Source organism: Staurois parvus, unplaced genomic scaffold, assembly GCF_062004578.1.
Source record: "Staurois parvus isolate SC_StPar_1 unplaced genomic scaffold, SC_StPar_1.0 ptg000090l, whole genome shotgun sequence".
NCBI lineage: Eukaryota > Metazoa > Chordata > Amphibia > Anura > Ranidae > Staurois > Staurois parvus.
In genome coordinates, this window is record NW_028317886.1 from 15494667 (window position 1) to 15521520 (window position 26854).

Consider the following 26854-nt stretch of genomic DNA (forward strand, 5'->3'; position numbering starts at 1 on the left):
AGTGGACTATATATTGGTAGTGGACTCACCTTACGCAAAATTGGGTATTATTGTTTTGGAGCATTTGTTTAATAACACTGTCACGTATACAGTATAGTTATATGTCATCAGTATTTTCATTTGAGGCATTTTATTAATCAAATGCTCAGAGCACATTGAGGTTCAAGCAGACACAACCTACATATGGGGAGTGTGCTTATTCTAGTTGACAACTGTTCCTATAGCTCTAGTATCAGGCTTTTTGCTATCAGGGTCCATGTACACTGAAGTGGTCCATTGCAGTGTCGTAATGTGCATAGCATTTAGGTAGCCTATTTATTATAATGATATGGTAAAACCTTTTCAGACACACAAATAAATAAAAGACAGAAACATGGGTCAGTAAAAAAAAAAAAAAAGAAAAAAAAAAAAAGAAAATTTATTATCAATATAAAAAGTGCCAAAATATTCACCAACATTGTATCCTATTCCAACGACTTGCTCACTCTAGTGACCAAAAACCGCACATACAACTAATCACATTGCTTTGCACGCATATCCTGTTCACATATTCCCACAGTAGCCAGAGTCCCTCGACACGGGATATGTTGCATTTCTGTTAGCAGATGTCCAAATGTCCAGATTCATATAGGCATGGAAAGGATTGAATCTGGAAGAATACTCCTGCTTGCACATCATGGAGTGACTTCCAATATGGTCAGAATGTGGAGGGGAGCCACTAACAGGGCAGAAACCATCAAATACGTCATTCTGTGGAGCCCAGATGGATCCAAACAGTCCAGACATTGGAGACAAACTTCTAGTGCTGGAGAGGTATGGCTGTAAATGCACAAATATTAAAATCTAAGTCAGAGAAGTATGGTAGAAACATTTGACATTTATTGCATGTGCTCTAAAAAATAAGCGATTTACAAAATGCTATGTTGGCCACTAGGATTGTCACTAAAAGCAGAGTTCCACTCACCCTGTCAGGAAAGAAAAGTCAGCAACTACAAAAACTGTAGCTGCTGACTTTTAAAAAAACAGCCACTTACCTGTCCCTTGGTCCCGTAGTGTGTCCCCCACATTCTGTTTCACCAACCATCCTGTATTCCAGGAGGCTGGCATCTTCAATGTGGGCACCCGGCTGTGATAGCTTGAGGCTTCACAGCCGGGTACCCACTGCGTATGCGCGAGTAGCGCTGCATGAATGGTCCTGTAGTCTTCTGGGACCTGTCACGTGTCCCAAAAGACTACAGGGAGGGAGGGAGGACACCTTCTGCTTCCGATCACCTAGGTAATTGGACTGGAAGTGGGAGCAGGTACCTGTCAAATTCAAGTACCCGCCCCCCAAAAGGTGCCAATCCTTAATGGGGAGCAGTCCTTAAAGCGGAACTTCCCCTTTTGGGTGGAGCTCCGCTTTAATGAGGCTGCATTGGAATATATCTATAGCAAGTTTTGGACTCGTTATACAAATCGGCATGTGGAAACGGAAGGTGAGGTATAATGATAGAAAAGGTAGGGCTTAAAAATCACACTTCCAATTTATACTATAATATCCTCACCTGTTTAGGGACAGTGGCCCCTGGATGGTTTCTTGGTCGGGGCATGTTTTTCTTGTTCTATGGTGTTAAAAATGTTTGAAACATGCAAAAGAGGCTAATGGCACTATTAATGAATAGCGGTTTCTTTCCGCTATGTTAATCTCTGCATACAATCTCTGAAGGGCTATGTAAACTTAGGTCTAAGGTTAGTCTTTGTCCCTTAACCTCAGGCGCGCACACTTGTTATCTAATTATTGTAAAATCTGAGTGCTGCTTGATTTCATTATTGTTGATACAATAGGAAGTTCGCAACAGTCACATTGTAACAGACTGATGTTTTTAATGCTTTATTTCAAAAGGAAAACTAACCAAAAAAAAAACAAAACACTTGCGACTGGACGTGTGCGCGAGCTCGTGTGAACATAAAATTGTTACCACCCTATAGTGAAAATAACAGCCTTTAGTTTATAAAAAAAAAAAAAAAAAAATTAATGAAGGGGTTCAAATGCAAAGTAATCGGTATAGAATATAATGATAATTCTGAAAGAAGAGTATCCTAGTGGCATTTACTTACAGAAGTGCTAACATAACTGGCTGGTTCCCAGGAGTTTGGCATGGAGGGTGCGGGTGGAGGGGGTGGTGGCACTTCTGGTGGGTTCATATTCCAGGTAGACTGACAATGATCAATGAAAGCCGGATTCTGGACTTCAGGGCATGAAAAGCCATTGTGGTAGTTCATGTTTTCTGGAAGAACAGCACAGTATTGTCACACTCTAATTATGTCAAACTTAAAACCATGGACTGTAAGAAATTGAAATAGAATAATAGTTCAGGCAGCACAATAGCAAAATTCACCCACAATTAGGCAAAGATCTTAAGAGGCAATGTATTAACGGTTAATGTATTATTTAACAGTCCGGAGTCAAGCTGTAGATTATTACTGTCCCACAATTGACAGCTAGCAACATACTCTGCACCCTGCTAGCTGTCAGACTGGACTATGGTTCCCAGTCATGTGATCATGGCAGCTATTTGATAGTAAAGCAAACCTCTCCAAAATGACAGTTATTACTATTTCCTTCTGTGCACACAGCAAAAAACGGGTGCCTTCTGATAATCTGCTTCAAGGTATAATGAATAGAAATTTTGTACTCGCCAGAAAAAAAAACAAAAATATTTTTCTTGGGAGTCCAATAAGGGATTCTACATTGTTTGTTTTGTTTTTTTTTTGTCTTTCTCCAGTAGGGGGCAGTATAATAATAAAAAAAAACCTTTAGCCAGCACAGAATAATCCCACCCACTACCAGCATATCTCAGTTTCGTTGTCAAGTAGTACTGAGAGCATTAACATAAATACAGGTTAGCAACTTGTGTGTCTGAATGTAATTAAATTGAGCACAAAAATCCTAATTTCTTTCTTTTTTTTCTCATCCATAGAGGAACAAATTCTTTGACATCCAATTGCAGTTTAACACAGCAAAAAGCTAACAGGCAAATGACCAAAAACTGAGGACTGCCTGCAGTCAAAATAGGCTGACTTGAATGACCTAAAGGACCTGAAGCAGACATCAGATGCCCAAAAGGGCTACCAGGTAGAGCCTGGAGAAAATGGAAATAGAAGATGGCACCAGGTACAGTGTCAGAATCAGACCTGTTACGGCCATGTAGCAGTAATGCAACATAAGGTTCAGGGTATGAGGCAAGGCCTCAGCCACTCACAAAACCCAGACAGCTGCTAGCAGAAAAGGCCAGATGGCTGCAAGCGACCAAAGCTACTGTAATTGGGCAAGCAGGAACAGAGAGAAGTTCCATGTGGATTTTCACAAGCAGGAATACCAGTGAGTGCAAACAAAAAGAAAAAAATAGTGAAGCTCTTATATAATACCAGTGAGAAGATCCTTCCTCAATGCTGCAAGAAGGGAAAGAGCATGGAGTGCGCACGACACTCCATTCAGCTGATGACTTCAGTGCTCAGTCCCATAGTGTAGACAACCTCTGGGGTGGAACCTAAGACTAAGCGAGTCTTTATAGGCAGGGCAAGCATTGCAGAAATGTAAAGAGCACCAAAGTCCAGATGCAAAACTCCAAAAAGCAGGCAGGGGGTGGCTGCACCAAATAATTGCAATCACAAGAGACAAGACTCTAGCAGTTTAAAGAAAAAATAAGATGTAGATGATTTCCGCCTAACGACCTGTTTTGGCTATGGGACAGGAAGTGAAGGGAAATCTCCCCCAATGGGACATGGACTGAAAAAAAACAAAAAAAAAAAAACAAAACTTGACAAGGGTTAAAACCCTCCCTTACTCTATCCAAGATGACCTACAAGTGGCGGTTTTGAACAAAAAACATTGGATGGCCAGGAGCGGATCACTTCAACTCTTGGGCTTAGGCTACATTTATGGCTGTTACTGTCAGGCCTCTGAAAAGTGATCTGCAGTCTGATATCTTTACAGGGGCGTTTTACAGGTAGTAAGGATGAGATATGACATTTCCTCACCTCCTGTTTTTAGCCCCATAATAAATGCTGCACCACAAGCATTGCAATCGACTGCAGCATAGCGCCACTCACTTAAATGGGTCACGACACCAAATGGGAAGGGGATTTTAATTCTTGACGCAAAGCATCGTGGCCACGGCATGTGTATACCCCATCTGTTTCCCTCTGTGGTGTAAGAGGGATCGGTTGGGAGGCAGTAAAAACATGGCACAACTGTTTTTTTACCGCCTTTAACTGCAAGTGTAAACGAGTCCTTAGTGATGGATTGTAGACTGCAGGTGGTGGTTCTAGACTGCATCCCCCACCGGGCTCCGGTTTCAAAAAGCACTGAGACAAATATCCACTATATGTTTTAAATGACACTGGGGCCTCAAGTGGTTATCATACAGAAAGAACGGTCTTATCTTTTCAACACCACTCCACCTATACAGAACAGAACATCAAGACTTCAGACCGACAATAAATATCCCATTCTCACTTCCTCCACATACAATTTTTAACCATAACAAAAACGAAGTCATTTTTGAAACAAATCTTTCAAAACCTTGTTCGCAAATCAGGCACGTAGAGACAACTGATTAACTGTGGAACTGCTGCCCTGAATGTCATGCAAACGTAGTTCTACTTCTTGTGAAATAGGAGGAAGGCAACAGTTTCATTTCTCAATCCAGTTTGGTTATTAGAGGGAAAGCTTAGTATAGTATCAGTAAACACATATTTGTGATTATTACTGGAGAACTTTCATTGTTACATGGCTTCTCTTAATTTTTTCTATTGTATTGCATGGAAACAGGGGCGGACTGACCATTTGGAAACTCGGGCACTACCCGAGAGCCCGGGGTCAGTAGGGGGCCCATTGAGATGCCCCTGGTACCTTTTTCATAGGCTTTTTTTGAGTTTGGGCAAGGACACAGGGGCCCCATGATCCCCTATTGCCGGGGGCCCCATGAGTTGTCAGTCCGCCCCTGCATGGAAATGTGCAGATTAATCACCCGGAGTTGTGTATTCTACTACAATCTCTCTGTCTCCCTGCTTAAAGTGATTCTAAAGGCTTTTTTTTTTTTTTTAACATTGCTATACTTACCTGCTGTGTGCAGTGGTTTGGCACAGAGCAGCCTGGATCCTCCTCTTCTCGGGTCCTCTCTGGCACTCCTAGCCCCTCCCTATAGTCGGGTGCCCCCACAACAAGCAGCTTGCTATGGAGGCACCCGTTGCTCCATGTGTCCATTCACACAGGGAGCCATGGCTTGGCCCTGCCCCCCTCTTTATCCTCATTGGCTGAATGGCTATGATTGACTGTCTCAGCCAATGAAAGGGAGTCCCACATCGTTTTTAGCGAACCAGCTGAACCACAGATATGTATTGACATATAGTTTTCTCCATGCAAATATATGGCACTGCAAGAGGCATTTGGATTTTTGGTTACCTGTTCAAACCTTTTCTTGGAGTACATCACAGGGCAGAGTTCATATTCATGACTACTTGGGATATGCTGCCACCTTCAGGTGAACAGACACAAAAGGCAGGAATCCTTGCCCAGACATAACTCCTCCCAAATCAGCTAATCCTCAGTTTTGAAGCAAGCAATATGCAATAGAGACGGAAGGAGAGGGAACTTTGTGTACTGTGATATACTCCAAGAAATGGATTTCAGAGGTAAACCAAAAATCCCAATTTCTTAAATTGTACATCACAGGACACACAGGAGTTCAGTGCTTTGGGACATCCCAGGTAGTCATGAATATGAACACAAGGGGTGGGCAACACAGCAACAAGGCCTACCACCACCTAAACATAAAACAGGAAAGGTGGAACCCCACCTACAAGATCGCCTGCAAAGTCTTCCACCCAAAACTGGAATATGCAGAGGTACTGAAGAATCAACCTGTAAATAATGGATCGAGAAGGAACCCAACAAGGACTCTCAGACTTTGGAAATGCAGTTGTAGACCTCAGATGAACTTGACCATACAAAAAGAGAAGAACCAACAGTATCTCACAGAAGTGAGTATACCCCTCACATTTTTGTAAATATTTTATTATATCTTTTCATGTGGCAACACTGAAGAATTGATACTTTGCTACAATGTAAAGTAGTGAGAGTACAGCTTGCATAACAGTGTAAATTTGCTGTCCCCTCAAAATAAATGGTCTTGGCCACCCTGCTGCAGCTCAGTTTCAGGGTCTTGGCAATCTTCTTATAGCCTAGGCCACCTTTATGTAGAGCAACAATTCTTTTTTTCAGATCCTCAGAGAGTTCTTTGCCATGAGGTGTCATGTTGAACTTCCAGTGACCAGTATGAGAGAGTGAGAGCGATAACACCAAATTTAACACACCTGCTCCCTAAAGATAGAATCACATATTTACAAAAATGTGAGGGCTGTACTCACTTCTGTGAGATACTGTAGGCCCCAAACACCAACTTATCCTGGTGAAGACCCAGGAAAGCGCAGCCAAACTGAGACCCTGCAAGCCAAGGCAATGGTCTCCAGAAGACTATCTGTGTAAGGAAAAACAAGGCTCTCTCAGAGAGGACCAAAAGCAGAAGTCTGCTAAACAAAAAGACCAAGTTAAGATACCACAGACACAAAGGGGGCTGAACAGGCGGAACAATATGGGCAATGCCCTGCACAAAGCCTTTAATCAAGGAATGAGACACTATAGGTATGTGAAACAGGAAGGCCAAGGCTTAGATCTGGACTAAAAGCCAGAGGAATCACCACACCTGACTGGAGAAAAGGCAAAATACACATGCCATACTGCTAAGTATGAGCTTCACACCAGCTGAAAAAAAAAAAAAAGAAGCTTTCCATGTATGATGATACACCTTCCTGGAGGTTAACATTCTAGCCCTGAAGTGCATAGGAGTTAGAATCAGAACATGCCTGTCCCTCATGACTTGGGCTTTAACAGCCGTGCCATCAAAGCCAATGACCGTAAAGAAGGATGAAAGATCGGAATCTGCATCCACAACCTAGCTGATCTGGAAGAGCCGACAGCTCATTGGCCAACAAATTTACGATATCGGCATAACAGGTTCTTCAATGCCCTCCAACTTTATCCTGCGCAACAGACGATGAAACAGCTGAAGTGGAGAAAAAGCATTTATAAAGGGAAAACTGATCCCAAGGAGTCATCAAGGTATCCAACACCTGAGGATCCCCGGTTTGGGACACAAAACCTGTCCAGTTTGTTGTTGAATATGAATGCCAAGTGATCCACAACTGGAGTCACCCAGCACATATAATCTATGTCAACACCTCTTGGATGGAGCGCCCATTATCGTGCACTCAGCTGCCAATGGCCCAGAATGTTTGCTGCTAATTTTCCATGCCGGAAATGTGCACAGTGGAGAGGGTCAGAACATGAACAAGATAAAAGTCAGGTACACTTCTTCCTGAGCAGTGCAACCTTTTTCCTTCTTTCACTGGACTATATGGCCCTGCAACAGAAGGGGTCAAATAATGCTCTCATGTTCCAAGGTAAGTGGATGTCTTCTATCTCACATGTTCCAGGGTAGTGTTCCCAAAACAAAAAATAGCTATATAGTGTAATATGTCCACATACACCATACAATCAATCTCTCTTATAGTAAAGTGCTCACATATCTGTGTGAATATCCATTGTGCACCATCCAGTGTAATGCACTCTCCAGATCCACATACCAAAATCTCTCTTCCCCTCTCCACCCACCCACACACAGGTAATCCTGATTTACAAATGGACAAGTATATGAAATAAAGGTACTTGCATATGCAAAAATGTGCTCAAACCTGTTAAATTAAAACACACTGTGAAAAAAATAAAAGTCAGCAGCTACAAAAACTGTAGCTGCTAACTTTTAAAAAAAAAAGCCACTCACCTGTCCCTCGATTCAGCTGTGTTCCCCCCACAGCCTTCAGTGTGGGCACCCGGCTGTGACAGCTTGTGCAAGTGGCACTGCGCTTTCTGAATGGTCCCATAATCTTCTGGGACCTGTCACGTATCCCAGAAGACTATGGGGAAGAAAGGGGGGTGGGCGTGTGTTGGGGGAACTGCTGCTTCTGAACGCCTAGGGGATCGCAGCGAAAAGTGGGAGCAGGTACCTGTCAATTTCAGGTACCCGCTAACCCTAGCTGTCCACAGGTACCAATCCTTAATGGTGGATGACCGAAGAATTCTTTCCCTGGTGAAGAAAACACCCTTCACAACAGTTGGCCAGATCAAGAACACTCTCCAGGAGGTAGGTGTATGTGTGTCAAAGTCAACAATCAAGAGAAGACTTCACCAGAGTGAATACAGAGGTTTCACCACAAGCTGTAAACCACTGATGAGCCTCAAAAACAGGAAGGCCAGATTAGAGTTTGCCAAATGACATCTAAAAAAGCCTTCACAGTTCTGGAACAACATTCTATGGACAGATGAGACCAAGATCAACTTGTACCAGAGTGATGGGAAGAGAAGAGTATGGAGAAGGAAAGGAACTGCTCATGATCCTAAGCATACCACCTCATCAGTGAAGCATGGTGGTGGTAGTGTCATGGCGTGGGCATGTATGGCTGCCAATGGAACTGGTTCTCTTGTATTTATTGATGATGTGACTGCTGACAAAAGCAGCAGGATGAATTCTGAAGTGTTTCGGGCAATATTATCTGCTCATATTCAGCCAAATGTTTCAGAACTCAGTGGACGCAGCTTCACAGTGTGGACAATGACCCAAAAGCATACTGCAAAAGCAATCAGAGTTTAAGGGAAAGAAGTGAAATGTTATGCAATGGCCAAGTCAATCATCTGACCTGAATCCGATTGAGCATGCATTTCACTTGCTGAAGACAAAACTGAAGGGAAAATGCCCCAAGAACAAGCAGGAACTGAAGACAGTTGCAGTAGAGGCCTGGCAGAGCATCACCAGGGATGAAACCCAGCGTCTGGTGATGTCTATGCGTTCCAGACTTCAGGCTGTAATTGACTGCAAAGGATTTGCAACCAAGTATTAAAAAGTGAAAGTTTGATTTATGTACATTACTAGAGTGTATGCCCACATGTCACCGGGCTTGCTCTCAGTGATATTGAACAAATTCATTATTTCAGCTTAACATCCTCAAAGGTGTTCTCCTCATTAGAATTAAGGACCATGTAAAAAGCATAAACACCAACCATAGCGCAGCCAAATACAGCAAAAACCTTTTATTCCTTGCTACATGTATAGAAATCAATGAGAGACCGGAAACCAAAATGGTGGACGAGGCTCTTCTAGTTACAGCTTGACCTCACTTCCCAACCAGTTTCGTCACCTGACTTCCTGCTTTGAGTCTTGCATGTTGGTGAACAACTGAAGCTTGCTAGTGTGGATTATAGAAGTGCTGGTCCTATTTGTATAATATGGATTTCCTCAGTGCGCAGCAGTGCAAGGACAGGGGCAAGCACATTGGTGAAGACTTGGGGGGACAGTAGACAGGCCAAAGGGAAGGGCGACAAACTGAAGTGCTGCTCGCCCACCACAAACCACAGAAATAGCTGGTGCAGGGGGAAAAATGAGAACTCTTATATTCACATCTTTGTCTATTGCCACTAGAAATTCCCCTTGTTGCAGCAGTGCAATTACAGAACAGGCCAATTCCAATAGGCTTTTAGGAGGGTCCCAAACCTGTTGTCAAAGTTGAATAATGGGACATCCTCAGGTGAACTGTAAGGGATTTGTTGAGGTAGGAAATAGTTGTATTCATCACTAACATCTTCCACTTCTTCCCTCCTCCACTGGGTACTGTGACACAAACCTCTTGGGAGATATATACACTTTTTGCCAGGACCAGTCCTCATGAAGAACATCCCGTACTAGTGGGTGAACCGGAAAGGAACTAGCGGGTTTCTTGATTTTCTGAAAAGATTTCATACTGGTGACCTTAAAGTCCAGTAGGTGGGGAAGAGTCAAGCTTCAAAACAGGAGCATACCTCATTCAACATAATTTTAATGGCCTCTTTCAACTCAGGAGAGATTGAGGGAGACTGCCCATTCTCTCCTGGGAGAAATTCTCAGATCCCAAAGATTCACCTTCTAGTTTTTCATCTTCCTCAGGAAGCAACGTTGCTCTGATGGCCGAATTGGTCGAAAACATGGCAAGAGAAGCCGACTGGGGTTGCTTTCCCTTGTGTGTTCCGAAGTCTCTATGAGAGCAGAGACATTCCCCATCAGTACTGCCATAGAGGCTGAAAATTCGTCTCTAGTTTAAAAGGAGGAATGGAGAGTCCCCAAGGAGATACAGGGAGACTCTGAGGTGGGGAGACTAAGGTTCAAAGTACCTGGAGCAGAGAGAGGAACCCTCTGCTCCCTCATTCCTGTATGCCTAACACCTACCATGAGGGTGAGGGGATCCCAGAGTGATACTCGCAGCCTCTATCCATGGAAAAGGAATGCAGCCATTCCTGGTTATCGGTGAATGAACGCTGCTGGATAACCCAGTGAAGGTTAGTGCAGAGACCTGTGTGCTTTCTTGTAGCAGAGCATTGTGCTAAAAAAGGGCCCATGAAGTGAATGAAGGACTGTGTACCTCCAACAGTAAGCAGGACTATACACACAGAAGCCATTTTGTGTCTCCGAATGAGTCACAGGAGACACCCCCCCCCCCCCCCCCGAAAAAAAACTCCTCACCATAAGGAAAATGGCACACGTTAGGCCATATAAAAATATTTTAAAAAGTGTTGCGGCATACCTGTCACGCCACGTTCCTTGGTTACTGGTCTTTTCACAATCAACACTGCACTTTGCAATGTCTTCTAAAACAAGCCAGTTGTTATGTTTTGCAGTAAATAGTACCAATGAAACTCCAAGTAAAAAGTTCAATTTTAAACTAAAGAAAACACATTTACTGCTTTAGCTATCTAAAGCTTTGTAATTCTGGTCAGCTAATCATATGCTTTACATGTCTTTTCCACACTCTACAGCCAGACAAGTGACAGTTATTTGCTGGTTCAACCTTGTAGCTCCCTGTCACCTCTTCACCTTCTTTCAATCAGCATCATAACCTCTGTGCTAGAAGTTAACCCAGGAAATATTAACCAAAAGTAGAACAGTGGTCTTCCTGATTGGCAGATGTGTACTTATAGCAAAAATGACTGACCAAAGTTCCAAATCAATTGGCAGGTACAACAGTAAACATACATACAGTAACTGAATAAAGCTTTCTGCTTGGAAGTCTGCATATATAATAGGTTACATTTCCAATAAAAAAAACAGAGAATTTTTGACATAAGACAGAAATGCGTTACCTTCACTATAAGTGTTAAAGTCATTTAGCTCCAGAGAACCATACATCCCAGAAAACTGCCCATCACGTGTTGAATTCCAATTGATGAAGCTAAAACAAACAGAATGGTTACATATAAAACAGGAATTTATTACCAAGAAGATCAAGTTAATTCTGTTCGGATTCCAACTCCACCCATGACAATATTTATTTGCTTATTAATTTCCTATAGATATTAAAATAACTATGACACAAATACTGTACACTTTCTAGTCACCAATCTACATTGGGGAATTGGCAAGCTTTTCCACATCAAGAGACAATTTGTGCATTAGAAAACTAGTACGCTAGTGAACAACAGCACACTGCAGACCTCAGATAAGTCCCAATTTCTGCACCATCAGAAACACAGTTGATTTAAATTAAAACATGTTGTAGCCAATTGTTCTACTAGGGGAAGGAAGAGAAAAGGCAGAGGCGCTCCTTCACAAAATGATGTCTAAAGTCATAGGTGGGCCTGCACTGGTACTGGGAGGAGGGCCAGCACCTAAACATGCCAGATAGGCCTCTCTAACACATAATAGAAAAGGATGGTCTGCAGGTGCATCTAAATGACAGCCTAGTGAGCTGTCAGTTACAGCCTAAGGCAATAGTAATGCTTTTGTATGGAGCAGTGGCCCACTCAGAGGCTGCTGCAGCAGGCCAATCCCCGAGCATGCCACATGAGGATCTTCTGGGTGCCACTGAAAAAAAACCCAAAAAAACAAAACAAAAACACATTTTGTGCATGTTGTGGCACATAAGCTTTTAGCTCCCTATCTCCAGTATACATATTTAACCCAACAACTGCTTTAAGAAGCCTTCTACTGCATCATAGTTTGTGTCACATTTGCCCTCATTTGTGACCGAGTCTGGTTGAAGAATGGTTCACATAGCAATCAGGTTCTTCAATGTTTTTAGTTCATGTTCAGAAATAAAGGGAGAAGATAGAGGCAACTCATCCTTCAGATACATATATATAGTGCTATGCATCACCTTTATTGCTAAGTAAACTTCTGCACTTAAAAAAAAAAAAATACCCGTCTGTTACTCTCAGGAAAAAAGAGCGCGCACACACTTATTGAGAATGACATGTACCTGTTCTGTACTGGTGGAGGATCCTGTGCTACACATGTCACTGTGTTCTCAAGATTGTAGTTGAGATCATTGGTTAGACACACAGACTGTGCAGGCCATACATCTTCCTGCCCATATAAGCCTACATAGACAGAAGTAGAAGACATAAGAATCAGGCAAAACTCATTAGAAGTTTGAGACCAATAATTTGCTGCAAAAGTTACCCTACAATTATACACAGTGTACCATTATTTAGCTTTTGAACACCACAATAATATAAAACACATTAAAGTGTAAGATTTGCAATACAGACAAGCATTTTATTAAAAAAAAAAAGTTCGTAATTTGTAATATTTGTACAGCAAGTCAGGAATAAATTGAAAATTATTACCAATTTTATTTTCCTCTATATTAGTCTCTTTACATTTTGACATAGTGTCTTGTTAAGCATTTAACGTGTTCCTAAACCCAGAACCCTGCGTTTACTATATTTGGTCTCCCACAGTACACAGAACATGGAAATGCAATTATGTTAGTAAATATAAACTACTAAAACCTTTTCTCATCAGCACTTAGATCAGTCCAGCAGAGCATTAGTCAAAGCTTGCAGGAGGAGTTTTCATTCTCCCCTGATTGTCCTATGACAGGGGTGGGCAACTGTGGCGCTACAGCTGTTGTAGAACTATAAGTCCCATGAGGCATTGCGAAACTGACAGATACAAGCATGACTCCCAAAGGGCGAGGCATGATGGGACTTGTAGTTCACCAACAGCTGGAGGGCCACAGTTGTCCACCCCTGTCCTATGAGGCTGCATAAACCCTGCTCCTCTATCTGGACATCGCTGATTGGCCCGGTGCTGATCACATGCACTCTCCCAAGAAAAAAAAAATCTCCAACAATACACACCAAACTGAGCATGTGCAGCTTGTCCCAGTTTCTGTTCTATTAGCAGTTGGATTGCGTACAGTAGAAGGGAAGGATCAAATATCCTTTTTACACAGTGAGTATAACAAACATGCTTTACTGCATATACACACTGATTTTACTGTTGTGGGTTTAGTAACACTTTAAGGTAAGAAAAATAAAAAAACCGTAAGAAAAATAAAAAACCTAAATGCTTAGTATAAAAATATTCAGTAGTTTTAAATCTTACATACACCACAACTTAAACACTGTCTAATAAGCCACCAGGAGACAGGGTCCCTCTCTCTTCAAAAAAGGTATACTCACAGGCTTCCCCATACAGGGAAGCCTAAAGTCAGGGCTCTGACAGTGCTAGAAGGCAGCAAAGTGGCAAGAGTTTGGGGAGTAAAACGTGCTAAAAGGCAAGCGGCTATCAGAAGACACTGTCACTTTGCTCTGAATTAGAACTACGTTACCACTAGTGAAATTATTCATGTTTAAACACAAATTTTACAGTAAAATGAGATCTGAATTCCTGGAGGATATACCTATATCTACCAACCATATTCACTATTTTCACCAACCTTCACTTTTGCACTAGCTCTGAAAGTGTACCCAAAAGCAATTTTTTTTTTTAAGTTTTGGATAGAGTGCAGTGGGATTATAACATTTGTTGGGTGTTTATTACTGTCTGTGCCCCTGCTGGAGAGATTTACCCTCTCTACGTCTCCTGTTTACTGTCATCATTGAAAGTAAAATAAAATACCAAATTTTGGGTTGACACCAGAACAGTAATAGAGGAAAGAATCTTCCAACGGAGATACTAGTTCTGGTGACCCTGGCAACACTTTGAAGGGGCTTCCTCTAACTTCCAGTTTTGGCTACAGGACAGGAAGTGAAGGGAAATCTCCCCTATGCACGCACAAAAAAAAAATGACAGGTTTTATAACACTCCCTTACTCTATCCAAAATGAAAAACAAGTGTTGCCTTTAGTTACACTTCAATCAGAAAACGACAACATTCACTGTACCTTTAGTTTTTTCAGCATCTGAGGCCTCCGAAAAGGGTGAAGACAAGATGTCTGGATAGTGAGAGATGGTGTTTATGTCTGAACTGCAATGATAAGCACACAGAATGTCTCAAATCAATTATTAATACCTGAGGTGTTCATTTTCTTTAGTTTACAAGTGAAAGATGGCCAGTGTATAAAATAGTTCAGTGACTCATTTAAAGAGCACATACACTTAAAAATACAAATTATTTTACAGAAGAGCTTAGGTCTTCTGTGCTAGAATTTGGCTTTTTCAAATCATCTGCGCTAGCAGATATTTCTGGCTGACAGATTTCAGGGGGAAAATTAGAAGCTCAGTCCTAATAAACGTTTTAAAGGTCTTTTTAACCGTTGTCCTAGCATGTTAGTCATTTGTTCTCCATGTGACCCCTTTAACAACTAAAGAGGAGAAGTACGATAGCCGAAGGTTATGTTATATACATACACACACAGGCCATGCTTGCATGGATGTTCAATTGCCTATAGGAAGAAAGCGGGCAGGTACTGTACTGTAACATGTTACACCCTAAATTAACACTGTACAAAAGGCGAACTTATTCTTTAATCGCTTGCCCGCCGCCCTATAGTAGAACTACTGCTACAGGGTGGCAAGACTGCGCAAAATCAAGTATATATACGCGTTTTGCATTTCTAGGTAGGGGGATGTGCTGCCCTTGGATGTCAATCACCGGGTCCTGGCTTGAAATTCTCCGATGGCACCCAGCGATTGCGGAGTAAAGCCGACAGGGGAGAGATCTATGTATAAACACAGGTCTCTCTCCTGCTATCAAGAACATGCTTCTTTGTATTTCTCTGCACAGCAAAGAAATAAAAAGCAGAATGTTTCTGTAGTAAAACAGCGCACATAGTAAAATACACACACAGCACAAAGTTAACCCTTTGATCGGCCAAAAGTTAACCCCTTCCTGCCCAGTGTCATTAGTACAGTGTCAGTGCTTTTTACTAGCACTGATCACTGTATTAATGTCAGTGACAGTTATTCAGTTCCTCCCCAGTGTCAGGCTGCCTGCCACAGTCTTGCTATAAGTCGCTGATCGTCGCCATTACTAGTATAAAAAAATTAAAAATTCCAGTATATATACACCGCCATTTGTAGACGCTATAACTTTCACGTAAACCAATTAATTTACACGTATTGGGATTTTTATTTAGCAAAGACATGTCGCAGAATACATTTTTGCCTAAATTTATGATTTGATTTTTTAAAAATTTTTATTGGATATGTCAAAGTCAAAAATATTGAGTGTTTTTTCAAAATTGTCAGTCTTTGTTTATTTCTCATGTTGTGTTGCGCTCCTAATAATAGGTATCTCTTCTATACTCCTTATTCCTTAATACACCCACAATTGACAATGTGTAATTAAATGATCTGGTACACAAAAATATATAAAAATATGAAAAAACGTGTATACAATAATTCAAAAAAATCTAAATATAATAAACACTTGTGTAGAGAATACCTCAATGTGAATATGATTCTCCTAAAAAATGCATGATATGATAGTATATACGTGATAAAAATTAAATAAACCAATATTACACCATAATTTGTGAAAACACAAAAAAAATGAAATATATAAAAATATATATAAATAAAATATATATATAAATGAATAAAAAATATATATAATAATAATGTCCTTTAAATTCAGTGACTCTGCTTGATTTAATCTTGAATTGGTGACTTTTTGTGAATCCGTGACTCTCTGTGAATCCTATAATTAGTGCAGATGTATGCTCACCTCCTTATCTGCCTGCAATTAGGCTATAGGCGCTTGTGGTTCACCTCCTATGGAACCTGCTTGGATGAAATTCCTCCTTTATAGACTGTGAAATGTGGATATCCTTTATCATTAATTAGCCCATTCGAGATTGATCACTCCTTACGAAATTCAAATCCCCTTACGATCTCCTCTCCATGCGTTTCTCCATATGTGGGGACAAATTACCAAACATAGTGTTTTATCCTTTTAAAAAATTCCTGCTTTATTGCTTCCAAAAGGTACACTCACATTTGCTGTACAAGGTATGAGGCAATTTGTATATAGCGAGTAGTCCGCCGACCATCAAGTCATGCACCCGCCGTCTGTCAAACAATCCGGCTTTCTCCGAGTGACGTTACAGCCCCACCCCTACGCGTTACGCCACTGGTCACGTGGCTTCATCAGGGGGTTGTGATAGGTTAGTCACTCTTCCATTGCCGGCTTATATAGCACGGCCGCGCCATTTTGTTGTATATCTACAGGGAGCAGCCATGTTTTTGGGGGCACTTTCATTGCTTTATTATTATTGCCAATTGATACATATGTTACTCTTACTGCTATGTCTAACTCGGAGAAATACATTGTGACATGACTCTGCGGCTTGCCAGGATACAAAACGATCTTTTTAACATATAATGATCATAACACTTGCTTAATGCAAAACAATCTAATACCTAAAAAATGCATGTCATCGTATATATATAGATGTTTGTGTGTAACCACCTACATCCATAAAAAAATTTTTTATTAAATATTAAAATGTGTATATCAATAAAATATACACAAAAAGAAATGTATATATATGAAATAAAAATTTTTTTTTTTTTTAAAATAAAGAAAAAAATATATATATAAAAATAAAATAAAAAATATTCCATACAAAAGATGTTTTATATACAAACAATACTAATCAGAATAAGAAATCCCCTTTACAGCATATCTGAAATATAACATGCCAACAAACTAAAAAAATATATATATATAAAAATATATATATGAAAGAATAATAAAATTAAAATAAATGCACGGATACTCCCACATGGATTTTAAACACCTATCACACCTTAATGAGTGGGCACGGAATCTACCTATATCCATACATCAAAATGTGTGGTTTGCAATCAAAAAATATGGTATGTATGTCCTCCACTGTCCTGTATACTGCCTATATCAAAGTATCCCTATAAATGCACAATCCATCAAACATATTGTTATATATTTGTGCGGCAAATGAGAGCCGATTTGCCTTGACCTAGGAGCATCTGTGTGTTTGTGCGGTGAATGAGGGGGGATTATCAGCATTAGTGAGGTCAGATCGGCTCTCATTTGCCGCACAAATATATAACAATATGTTTGATGGATTGTGCATTTATAGGGATACTTTGATATAGGCAGTATACAGGACAGTGGAGGACATACATACCATATTTTTTGATTGCAAACCACACATTTTGATGTATGGATATAGGTAGATTCCGTGCCCACTCATTAAGGTGTGATAGGTGTTTAAAATCCATGTGGGAGTATCCGTGCATTTATTTTAATTTTATTATTCTTTCATATATATATTTTTATATATATATATTTTTTTAGTTTGTTGGCATGTTATATTTCAGATATGCTGTAAAGGGGATTTCTTATTCTGATTAGTATTGTTTGTATATAAAACATCTTTTGTATGGAATATTTTTTATTTTATTTTTATATATATTTTTTTTTTCTTTATTTTAAAAAAAAAAAATTTTTATTTCATATATATACATTTCTTTTTGTGTATATTTTATTGATATACACATTTTAATATTTAATAAAAAAATTTTTTATGGATGTACGTGGTTACACACAAACATCTATATATATACGATGACATGCATTTTTTAGGTATTAGATTGTTTTGCATTAAGCAAGTGTTATGATCATTATATGTTAAAAAGATCGTTTTGTATCCTGGCAAGCCGCAGAGTCATGTCACAATGTATTTCTCCGAGTTAGACATAGCAGTAAGAGTAACATATGTATCAATTGGCAATAATAATAAAGCAATGAAAGTGCCCCCAAAAACATGGCTGCTCCCTGTAGATATACAACAAAATGGCGCGGCCGTGCTATATAAGCCGGCAATGGAAGAGTGACTAACCTATCACAACCCCCTGATGAAGCCACGTGACCAGTGGCGTAACGCGTAGGGGTGGGGCTGTAACGTCACTCGGAGAAAGCCGGATTGTTTGACAGACGGCGGGTGCATGACTTGATGGTCGGCGGACTACTCGCTATATACAAATTGCCTCATACCTTGTACAGCAAATGTGAGTGTACCTTTTGGAAGCAATAAAGCAGGAATTTTTTAAAAGGATAAAACACTATGTTTGGTAATTTGTCCCCACATATGGAGAAACGCATGGAGAGGAGATCATAAGGGGATTTGAATTTCGTAAGGAGTGATCAATCTCGAATGGGCTAATTAATGATAAAGGATATCCACATTTCACAGTCTATAAAGGAGGAATTTCATCCAAGCAGGTTCCATAGGAGGTGAACCACAAGCGCCTATAGCCTAATTGCAGGCAGATAAGGAGGTGAGCATACATCTGCACTAATTATAGGATTCACAGAGAGTCACGGATTCACAAAAAGTCACCAATTCAAGATTAAATCAAGCACAGAGTCACTGAATTTAAAGGACATTATTATTATATATATTTTTTATTCATTTATATATATATTTTATTTATATATATTTTTATATATTTCATTTTTTTTGTGTTTTCACAAATTATGGTGTAATATTGGTTTATTTATTTTTTATCACGTATATACTATCATATCATGCATTTTTTAGGAGAATCATATTCACATTGAGGTATTCTCTACACAAGTGTTTATTATATTTAGATTTTTTTGAATTATTGTATACACATGTTTTTTCATATTTTTATATATTTTTGTGTACCAGATCATTTAATTACACATTGTCAATTGTGGGTGTATTAAGGAATAAGGAGTATAGAAGAGATACCTATTATTAGGAGCGCAACACAACATGAGAAATTAACTTTATGGACACAGTGGTAGTTGTGTGTTAAGTGTTTGCGATCCAATTATACTTGGGACATATTGTGTCCATTTTTTTGACGTTTTTTGAGGCTGTTAGTTGGTGGATACAACTTGGCTCGCAAGTCATACAGATATCTGCTTATAGTCTTTGTTTATAGCACAAAAAAAATTGGTGAGGTGATCAAATACCACTGAAAGAAAGCCCTTTGTGGGGAAAAAAAGGGACATATATTTCATTTATGTACAGCGTTGCATGGCCGTCTAATTGTCAGTTAAAGTAATGCAGAGAGGTATCGCAAAAATTTGCCTGGTCAGAAAGGAGGTAAATCCTCTGGAGGCCAAGTGATTAAGGCAGGGTTATGCTGCCACCTTGAGGTGGCTAGATACTGTAGGAAAAAAAAAAAAAAAAAAGACAGGAAATCCCCTTCTAGGCATATCATCTCCCATGTAGGCAAGGCTTCAGTTTTTGTAGCAAGCCATGAACTAAGAAGAGGGTAGGGTTCTCTGTATCCTGTGATGTACGCCAAGAAAAGGATTTTACAGGAAAACCAAAAATTCCATTTACTTTATTGTGCATCCCAAGACACAGGGCATCTTCATGTCCATTACGATAGGTCCCAAAGCACCAAATATGAGGGGAGTGCAGCAAGTCAGACAACAAACAAAACAAATTAGAGAACCATACGCAGCAGCCTGCAAAACTTGCCGACGAAGCATTCTCTGCAGAATTTTTTCTCTTCAAATAAACTGACAGATCCATCGAGAAACTGAAAAATTTGGAAGCTGCATGATGCTTCCTTGCACCTTCCGGAAGCAAAAAAAAGAAGGGAATCTGACGTACTGCAGCATTTGATTTCAACTCAACAGCATGGACCACATACAAAGTATGGAGAGTTTAATTCCCTGGCACATGAGGTTTTATTACAGAAGGACAGCAAACAACTGGTCCTAGCTGAGATGGTATAAAGAAACCTCAGACAACGGAGGTCATAGAACATCCTTATGGTCCATGGTTGAAATGACAAAACCACTCTAGGGGGGGAAAAAAAAAAAAAAAAAAAAAAAAAAAAAGACAGCTGAAGTTGTAGAAAGAGCAGCCAATTTGGAAACTCTACAATCCAAAGTAATAGTAATCAGGAAAAAAAAACGTTCCAAGTCTTTCCAAGGACTAAAGATTTCTGTAATACAGAAAATACCAAGTTAAGATCCCATAGACTCAAAGAGCCTTAACCAGTAGAACAGTACATGCGATACCTTGCACAAAGGCAAGGAATGAGAAGCAATCAGTCTCTGAAAACCAACCACCAAAGCCAAAATCTGACCCTTGAGTGTACTCAAGGCCAGTCCCTGATCAACTCAAGAATAGAGGAAAGCCCAGCTGCGATCCATGACATATTAGCAAGGATGATACCCCTTAGCCTCACATCAAAACAAAAACTCCAAGTTCTGTGGTCAATCTTTTGTGTTCCAAACTTTCAGCAAGGTAGGAATGACCAAATCCGAGACCCCCCCCCCCCCCACCCCATTTTTCAAAACACTGGCTTCAACAGCTGTGTGCCGTTAAAGCCAGCGACTAAAGAGGAATGTAAAATCAGACCTCACGACATGTTCACAATGAATACCAAAGTTCCCCTGGGCCAGGCTGGGACAATCTGAAGCACCAGAATTCATTCCACTTGAACCCTGCAAATCAAAGTAGAAGCTGTAATGGCAGGAAGGCATAGATTAGGGAGAACTGGTGCCAAGGTGTCACCAGAGCATTCCCTGCGAATGCTCATAGACCCCTGGTCCTGGGAACAAACCTGTCCTGCTACGCATTGAACCTAGGACACCAGAAGATTCACATCTGGGGTTCCAGACTATCAACATAGCTTCTTGAAGGCCTCCAGGTGAAGAGCCCACTCCCCCGACAGTTGACAGCTAAGGAAATTCTCCTACCAATTTTCCCTCCTAGACTATGGACAGTGTGGTGACATGAAGTTCTGGCCAAAACGGGATGATATCCACTTCTTTCTGGCCTACCTGACGTCTGGTGCATCCTTGATTTATATGTGCCACCATTCTGGCATTTTCTGACTGAACCCTCAGAGGGAGGCCTTTCAGCAGCATTGACCAATGTAGGAGAGCAAAGTGAACTGCCCTCAAATACAGGATGTTAATGGGCAATGACCTCTCTTAAGGTGACCAAGTTGTCATCCATCCTCAGGACCCTCCAGGATAGAGGGAGAAACTATTTTCCCATCTCCACAAGAAGATCTACCAGTTAAGAGACAGTCTCGTACTGGGGTTTAACAGCATCAGGGAATTCAACAACTGCGTCCTCCTGTCCAATCCTACTAAGACATTCTATAGCAGGGGCCTAAAATGAAACTTGGCAAAGGGCACTACCTCAAAAGGAGGACAACATTGTTCCCTAATCCCTCATGCAAAGGGATTTCAAAGAATTTGTCAGCAATTTGAGCAAGTCCATCTGAGCTCTCAGAAGCCATTACTTTCACCTGGATGGTATTTAAGGTCAGGCCTAAATATTCCAACTTCTGGGTTGGAATTAATGCAGACTTTTTTAAATTCAAAAACCATCCAAACAGAGTGTGCACTGTGTAGGACATTTTGGTCTACAATAGCAAAAGTGGATTGCACCATCAGAAGTCAGTGAACACATTAGAGGCTATAAACAGATCAAACAGAGCAGCCACAAAGCGGCGGTCCTCCACTGCAAAGTGCAGAAACCTTTATCAAGGTGGAAAAGTCACAGAATGCAAATAAGCATCCCCAATAGCTACTGATGCCAGGAAATCTCCCTTCTGGAGAGAGGTCACCACAGACCACACAAATTTCATCTAGAATTTCAGCGCTCATAAAAGCTTTTTGAGCCTCTTAAGATTCAAGATGGGGCAAACAGCGCCACTCAGTTTTAGAACCGTGAAGAGGTTCAAGTAGAAACCGTGAAACTTTTCCTCTGAACCGAAGTCCAAGGCTTCTTGCAGAAATGGGACTTGGGTTTAGGCAAGGTGTAAATTAGCCTGAACAGAGACCAAAAGATTATTAAGGCATCTGAGGCTCGAGCTAGAGGATTCCTGGTTTGGGCAACAAGGTAGTTTGTTCACACTGGAGGCTAGGATATCCGCATCTGGAACCCCCCATTTTTGGCATATGAGACTGAAGATATCTCAATCAAGGGCTCATTCCCCTTGATATAGGCAATGACGTTTGAGAGGATACTTTATCCAGCTGTCCACTGGATTGCTGGGCAGTAAGCTTCCATGGGATGATCTGGTTCTTTTTTTTCAATGCAGTCAGATTCCTGGTGCCCCCTTGATGGCTGATGTTGGCCACCGCCAACATAAACTAGTTAAGGTAGGGCTGATTTTCTACAAGGAGAATATATCTATCAATTTCAGACACTAGTACAAAACTGAAGACTCATGGCGTGGGATAGGGTTATATGGGAGGTTCCAAGGGGGCAAGTCCTAAGGTTTTGCCAGTGTACAATCACCTAAAAGTACATACCTATAACCCATGGTGTATGAATACCTTTCCTGTGTCCTGTACTGTATGATTAAGATTGATTGTTATATTGGTTTCACTAATATATTGGTTTCATCTAATGGTTTCACCTATTATCAGATTGTTCTCAGCTATCACTGAGGGCTACTGAACCATGTTCCTCTATTTTACTGAGAGGATGAAGTTGCTGAGTCCTAGAGGCCTTTCTAGCTTCTGTTCTGATACAGTAGGGTAGGGTAAGTGTTGTCATCCTAGGACTGGAAGTGTGTTACTGGCAGAATCACCAAATGAAATGGGAAAAAAAAAACAAAACTTGAATATTAAACCAATGCAGCCACCAAATCTAAAGGCTAGTAACGTGTAATATATTACAGGTTTGTTTTGGTGTTAAGATTTTAGGATTTCTTGAAGGGTCTTACCTTGTGTTACAAATGCTGTGTGACAGATTTAAAGAAATCGGGTTCTCTGCAGGAAAACTACTGTGTGACACGTTTTCTCCTAAAAATTAAAAAACAATATAACAAATGTATGCAAAATAGCTGTATGCAATTTCCATACTGACAACAACCCTTGCAAAACGAATTCCTTTTTGAATAATAATGCCTCTCTGTTAGGATACTACTATTAGACATTCTTCTCAAGTAGCTAACTAAATCCAGTTAAGAGCTGTAACTGGCAAGACAGACAAACCTGTACTTTGTCTGATTAAGTCAAAATGTGGATGAGTGGACCTAAAAAAAAAAAAAAAACAGACAGAAACCTGACTATATCCATCTATTTGCTGGAAGACCATCATAAACATATCTAGACACAAGACTTTTGTGTGCGTGTGTGTATTATTCTAGCCATCTAGCTAGTCTATCTATATCTACACACACACACACACACACTTGCTTACTACAGTACATCATATTGTCATGAACAGACATGAAGCAATGATTTCATGTTTGACAATGTTAAACCAGGGATAGTCACTTACTCTGCGGGAAGTAGAGCCTGTTTGGAATGGCAGATTTCTTGTCCCCATCAGAACTACTAGCACTGCTCCAGCTGCCCCAACTGCCACGGCTAGCCCGCACACTGCCACGAGAACTGCCACATTCAGAGCTGGAGTCAGAAGAAAACTTCTCAACAGATTTCTTTTTGAGAATCTGATAACATTCTGAAAAGAGGTGTATAGACACGTCAGACATAAAAATAGACTTTAGCAACAAGCTGTAATAAACTTAAATCGTCAAAAACTGCTGTTCAAGAATAGGCCACGGCTAACCTATAAATGCTCTTCTGAGCAGTCATTGGTTCTATCACTCCAATGAGGCAATATGACTGCTTTATAGCTGCAATTATAGCCATCTTTCTGGAGGCTCAAAACTTTTTCCTGACACAAAATTTGTATGCAGTCTAAACCTTAAATGTTACCAACCAGCAATCCTTACAGATCATTTAGTCGAACTAAAAGTCTGCAGGTAACCTGTAATAATCACGTGTTCTAAATACAGGCCTCATTTAAAATTTCAGCTTGTATGCAATTAAAATGTATTGCATATAAAAAGGACCTCAGTTTTAACCACTTCAGTATTGGATACATTCACCTCCTTCCGGCCCAGGCAATTTTTCTGCTTTCATCACTGTCAAACTTTGAATGAATTACTCAGTCATGCAACACTGTACCTAACTGAAATTTTTATCAGTGTTTCTACACTAATACAACTTTTATTTTGATGTTATTTATTCACCAATGGGTTTTTTTTCTAAACAACAAAAGACAAAATCTTGAGAGAAAAAAAAAAGCATTTTTCTTTGTTTCTGTTATAAAATTTAGCAAATAATTTTTTTTAATACATTTAAGCCAAAAATTGATACTGCTTTCTTTGGTAAAAATAACACAAGTCAGTGTATATTATTTAGTCTGTAGGAAAGTTATATAGAGTCCACAAACTATGGTATATATATTTGGAATTCAATCAATCCTGGTCAACTCACGGCATCATTTCTTGAGGCCCAAAAATGCCAGTACCTCACAAATGACCCCCTTTTTGGAAAGCAGACAGTTCAAGGTATTTAGTAAGAGGCATGGCAAGTTTTTTGAAGTTGTAATTTTTGTCTCAATTTTTTAAAAGAAAGTGTTTTTCAGAATCGTTTTTGGTCACCAATTCAGTACAGCGTCATCATAACTGGTGTAGCGGTGTTTACATTTTTCCAATTTTTTGTAAATGTTTTTTCGTTACAATTTTTTGACATACTGTGACCAGTGCAATACAGTGTTGCCATAGTGACACTGTACTACTCTGGGGAGGTGATCAGTATTTTTATTGCTTATAACAGTGATAATCAGGGTTCTAAACAATCTTTTTTTATGAATGACATCCATTCATCCAGTGTGTACTCTTGTGAAGCTGTGATTGGCCACAACTATCACATAATACAGAAGCAGTGTGATTGGCCCTGTCAAAGCGATCACATGGTACCAGAAGTGGCCTGGTATACTGATCTCTCATCCGCTGTGTCCAGTGGACACAGAGGGTGACAGATCAAGTCAAAGCGCGGCCCATGGGGGATGTCATATGACATTCATCCAGGATGTTGACGCTCCCGCTCGGCCGTTATTATTATATGCTGGATGGGAAGTGGTTACATATCTTTGCAATATCCAATTTGTGTTCTTATTTAACAGACAGAATACCTGTATCCCCACGTGGTGGCATTCTGCTGTTTTTTGGTTCTACCCTGCAGACATCACCATTTGGCAAAGCATTCCAGGTTTTCCCTCTGTGTGTAGCTCTTGGCTCTAGTCTGTCCACATCTTGATAGCTGTGTTTCAAAGTACTTTGTTCTGCAACTCTGGTGGTTTTAAAGAGGAAGAAAACGCTTTGAAGGTTTTTTTTAAAGTCAGAACATTCCTATCTTTAGATTATTAAAGGAGTTTGTTAGAACCTATTACTTTGACACTGCCCAGCCATTGTCTCCCCACTTGTTCCTTACTATACCTGCCATGGTATAATAGAACTGTTATTCACTTTAATTTAAAGAGCCCCTTCATATTCCATAGCACTTTAAAGAAAGCTGTCTAAAATACATGCATACATTGCTAATATACAACATATTAGTAGATGAGTGGTATGACAGTCCTGCCCAGTACAATAGAAGAAGAAAGGCCAGCCATATTCAACCTAATATATGACAGAAGTTAGCAGTAACCTTTTGTCTGACCTGACTATTACATTATACTTACTGCCCAAGAGCGAAAACCATAAGGCGCTTGCAATTGGTACAAGACTTCCTGGCCATTAAAGGTACTCGCATTGGAAAATGGCAGGTGTGCAATATCAGACAAGGTTTTACGTAATAGCAATAATGGTTTTTGTTTTAGATACAGTGAAAGAGGTTCAGAAAAAAAAAAAAAAAAAGAAAAAGGATCTGTCATGCAGGCAGCTGGTATATAGCTAAGTGAGGAATCTAGGGAGATAACACCAATAGATCCTAAAACACCAAACTGACAGTCAGCAGCAAATAGGATACTCTTCATTACACTACAAATCACATGTACATACAAACCCAAGTTGTATTGTGTGTATACTGCGCAAAATTTAGGGTGGTGGTAAAACCCATCAGTTTAAAAATGTATCCACACAAAAAGTAAATAAATAAGTAAAATAGACTTAAAACCAGTACAGTTTCCCTTTAAGTTTAATACTGAAAAATGCCCTTGAGACCAGAACAGAAAATCATTGTTGTATAAGTCTATAAATAGAAACAGGTACCTTGCTGGGAAGACACTGTTCTTCTTTTTATTTTTTCTAGCACAAGTCCTGTTTTTATTCCAATTTAAATTTGGAAACACACTCTCTCTTTTCTCTGATGGGGTTTTCCCCCGAAACTGCTCCTCCTGCTGGAAGATACAAAGAACCCTCATTATAAAATTGACATGAAAAGTACACAGTAATTATCACTAAAACAAAACATTCTTTAATGTATGGAATGTTCAGAGAATCAATGATTAAAGTGGAAGTTTAGCCAAAATCTAACACTAAACATACTCGCAGCCACATTCTAAACAATCTATCTAGTCCTGTAAAGAAGAAATCGCTGTACACACCTGTTCTGCTCCGGTCCCACGCTGAGCTGTCAGTGGCAGCTTTAGAGTGTGGGAGTGTGCAGGAGAGGAAGCTGATAACTGAAGTGCCATAGTAACT

At 40.1% G+C, this 26854-nt stretch overlaps 1 protein-coding gene across 3 annotated transcripts in view; it reads right to left on the reverse strand.

The window, feature by feature from the left end:
- Nucleotides 1-378: 378 nt before the first annotated feature.
- The window catches only part of TMEM131L (transmembrane 131 like), a 138759-nt gene continuing 112283 nt past the window's right edge, over nucleotides 379-26854 (reverse strand). For 2 of the 3 annotated variants that reach the window (XM_089670436.1, XM_089670438.1), the window contains 9 exons: nucleotides 26423-26550; nucleotides 25345-25502; nucleotides 23641-23823; nucleotides 23081-23159; nucleotides 14296-14378; nucleotides 12382-12502; nucleotides 11267-11355; nucleotides 2098-2267; nucleotides 379-819 (listed from right to left, as the gene is read on the reverse strand). In XM_089670436.1, the coding sequence (XP_089526562.1) occupies nucleotides 544-819; nucleotides 2098-2267; nucleotides 11267-11355; nucleotides 12382-12502; nucleotides 14296-14378; nucleotides 23081-23159; nucleotides 23641-23823; nucleotides 25345-25502; nucleotides 26423-26550 (1287 nt within the window). In that variant the 3' untranslated portion in view covers nucleotides 379-543. The remainder of the gene's footprint in view (nucleotides 820-2097; nucleotides 2268-11266; nucleotides 11356-12381; nucleotides 12503-14295; nucleotides 14379-23080; nucleotides 23160-23640; nucleotides 23824-25344; nucleotides 25503-26422; nucleotides 26551-26854) is intronic. The other variant, XM_089670437.1, reaches the window with a different exon arrangement.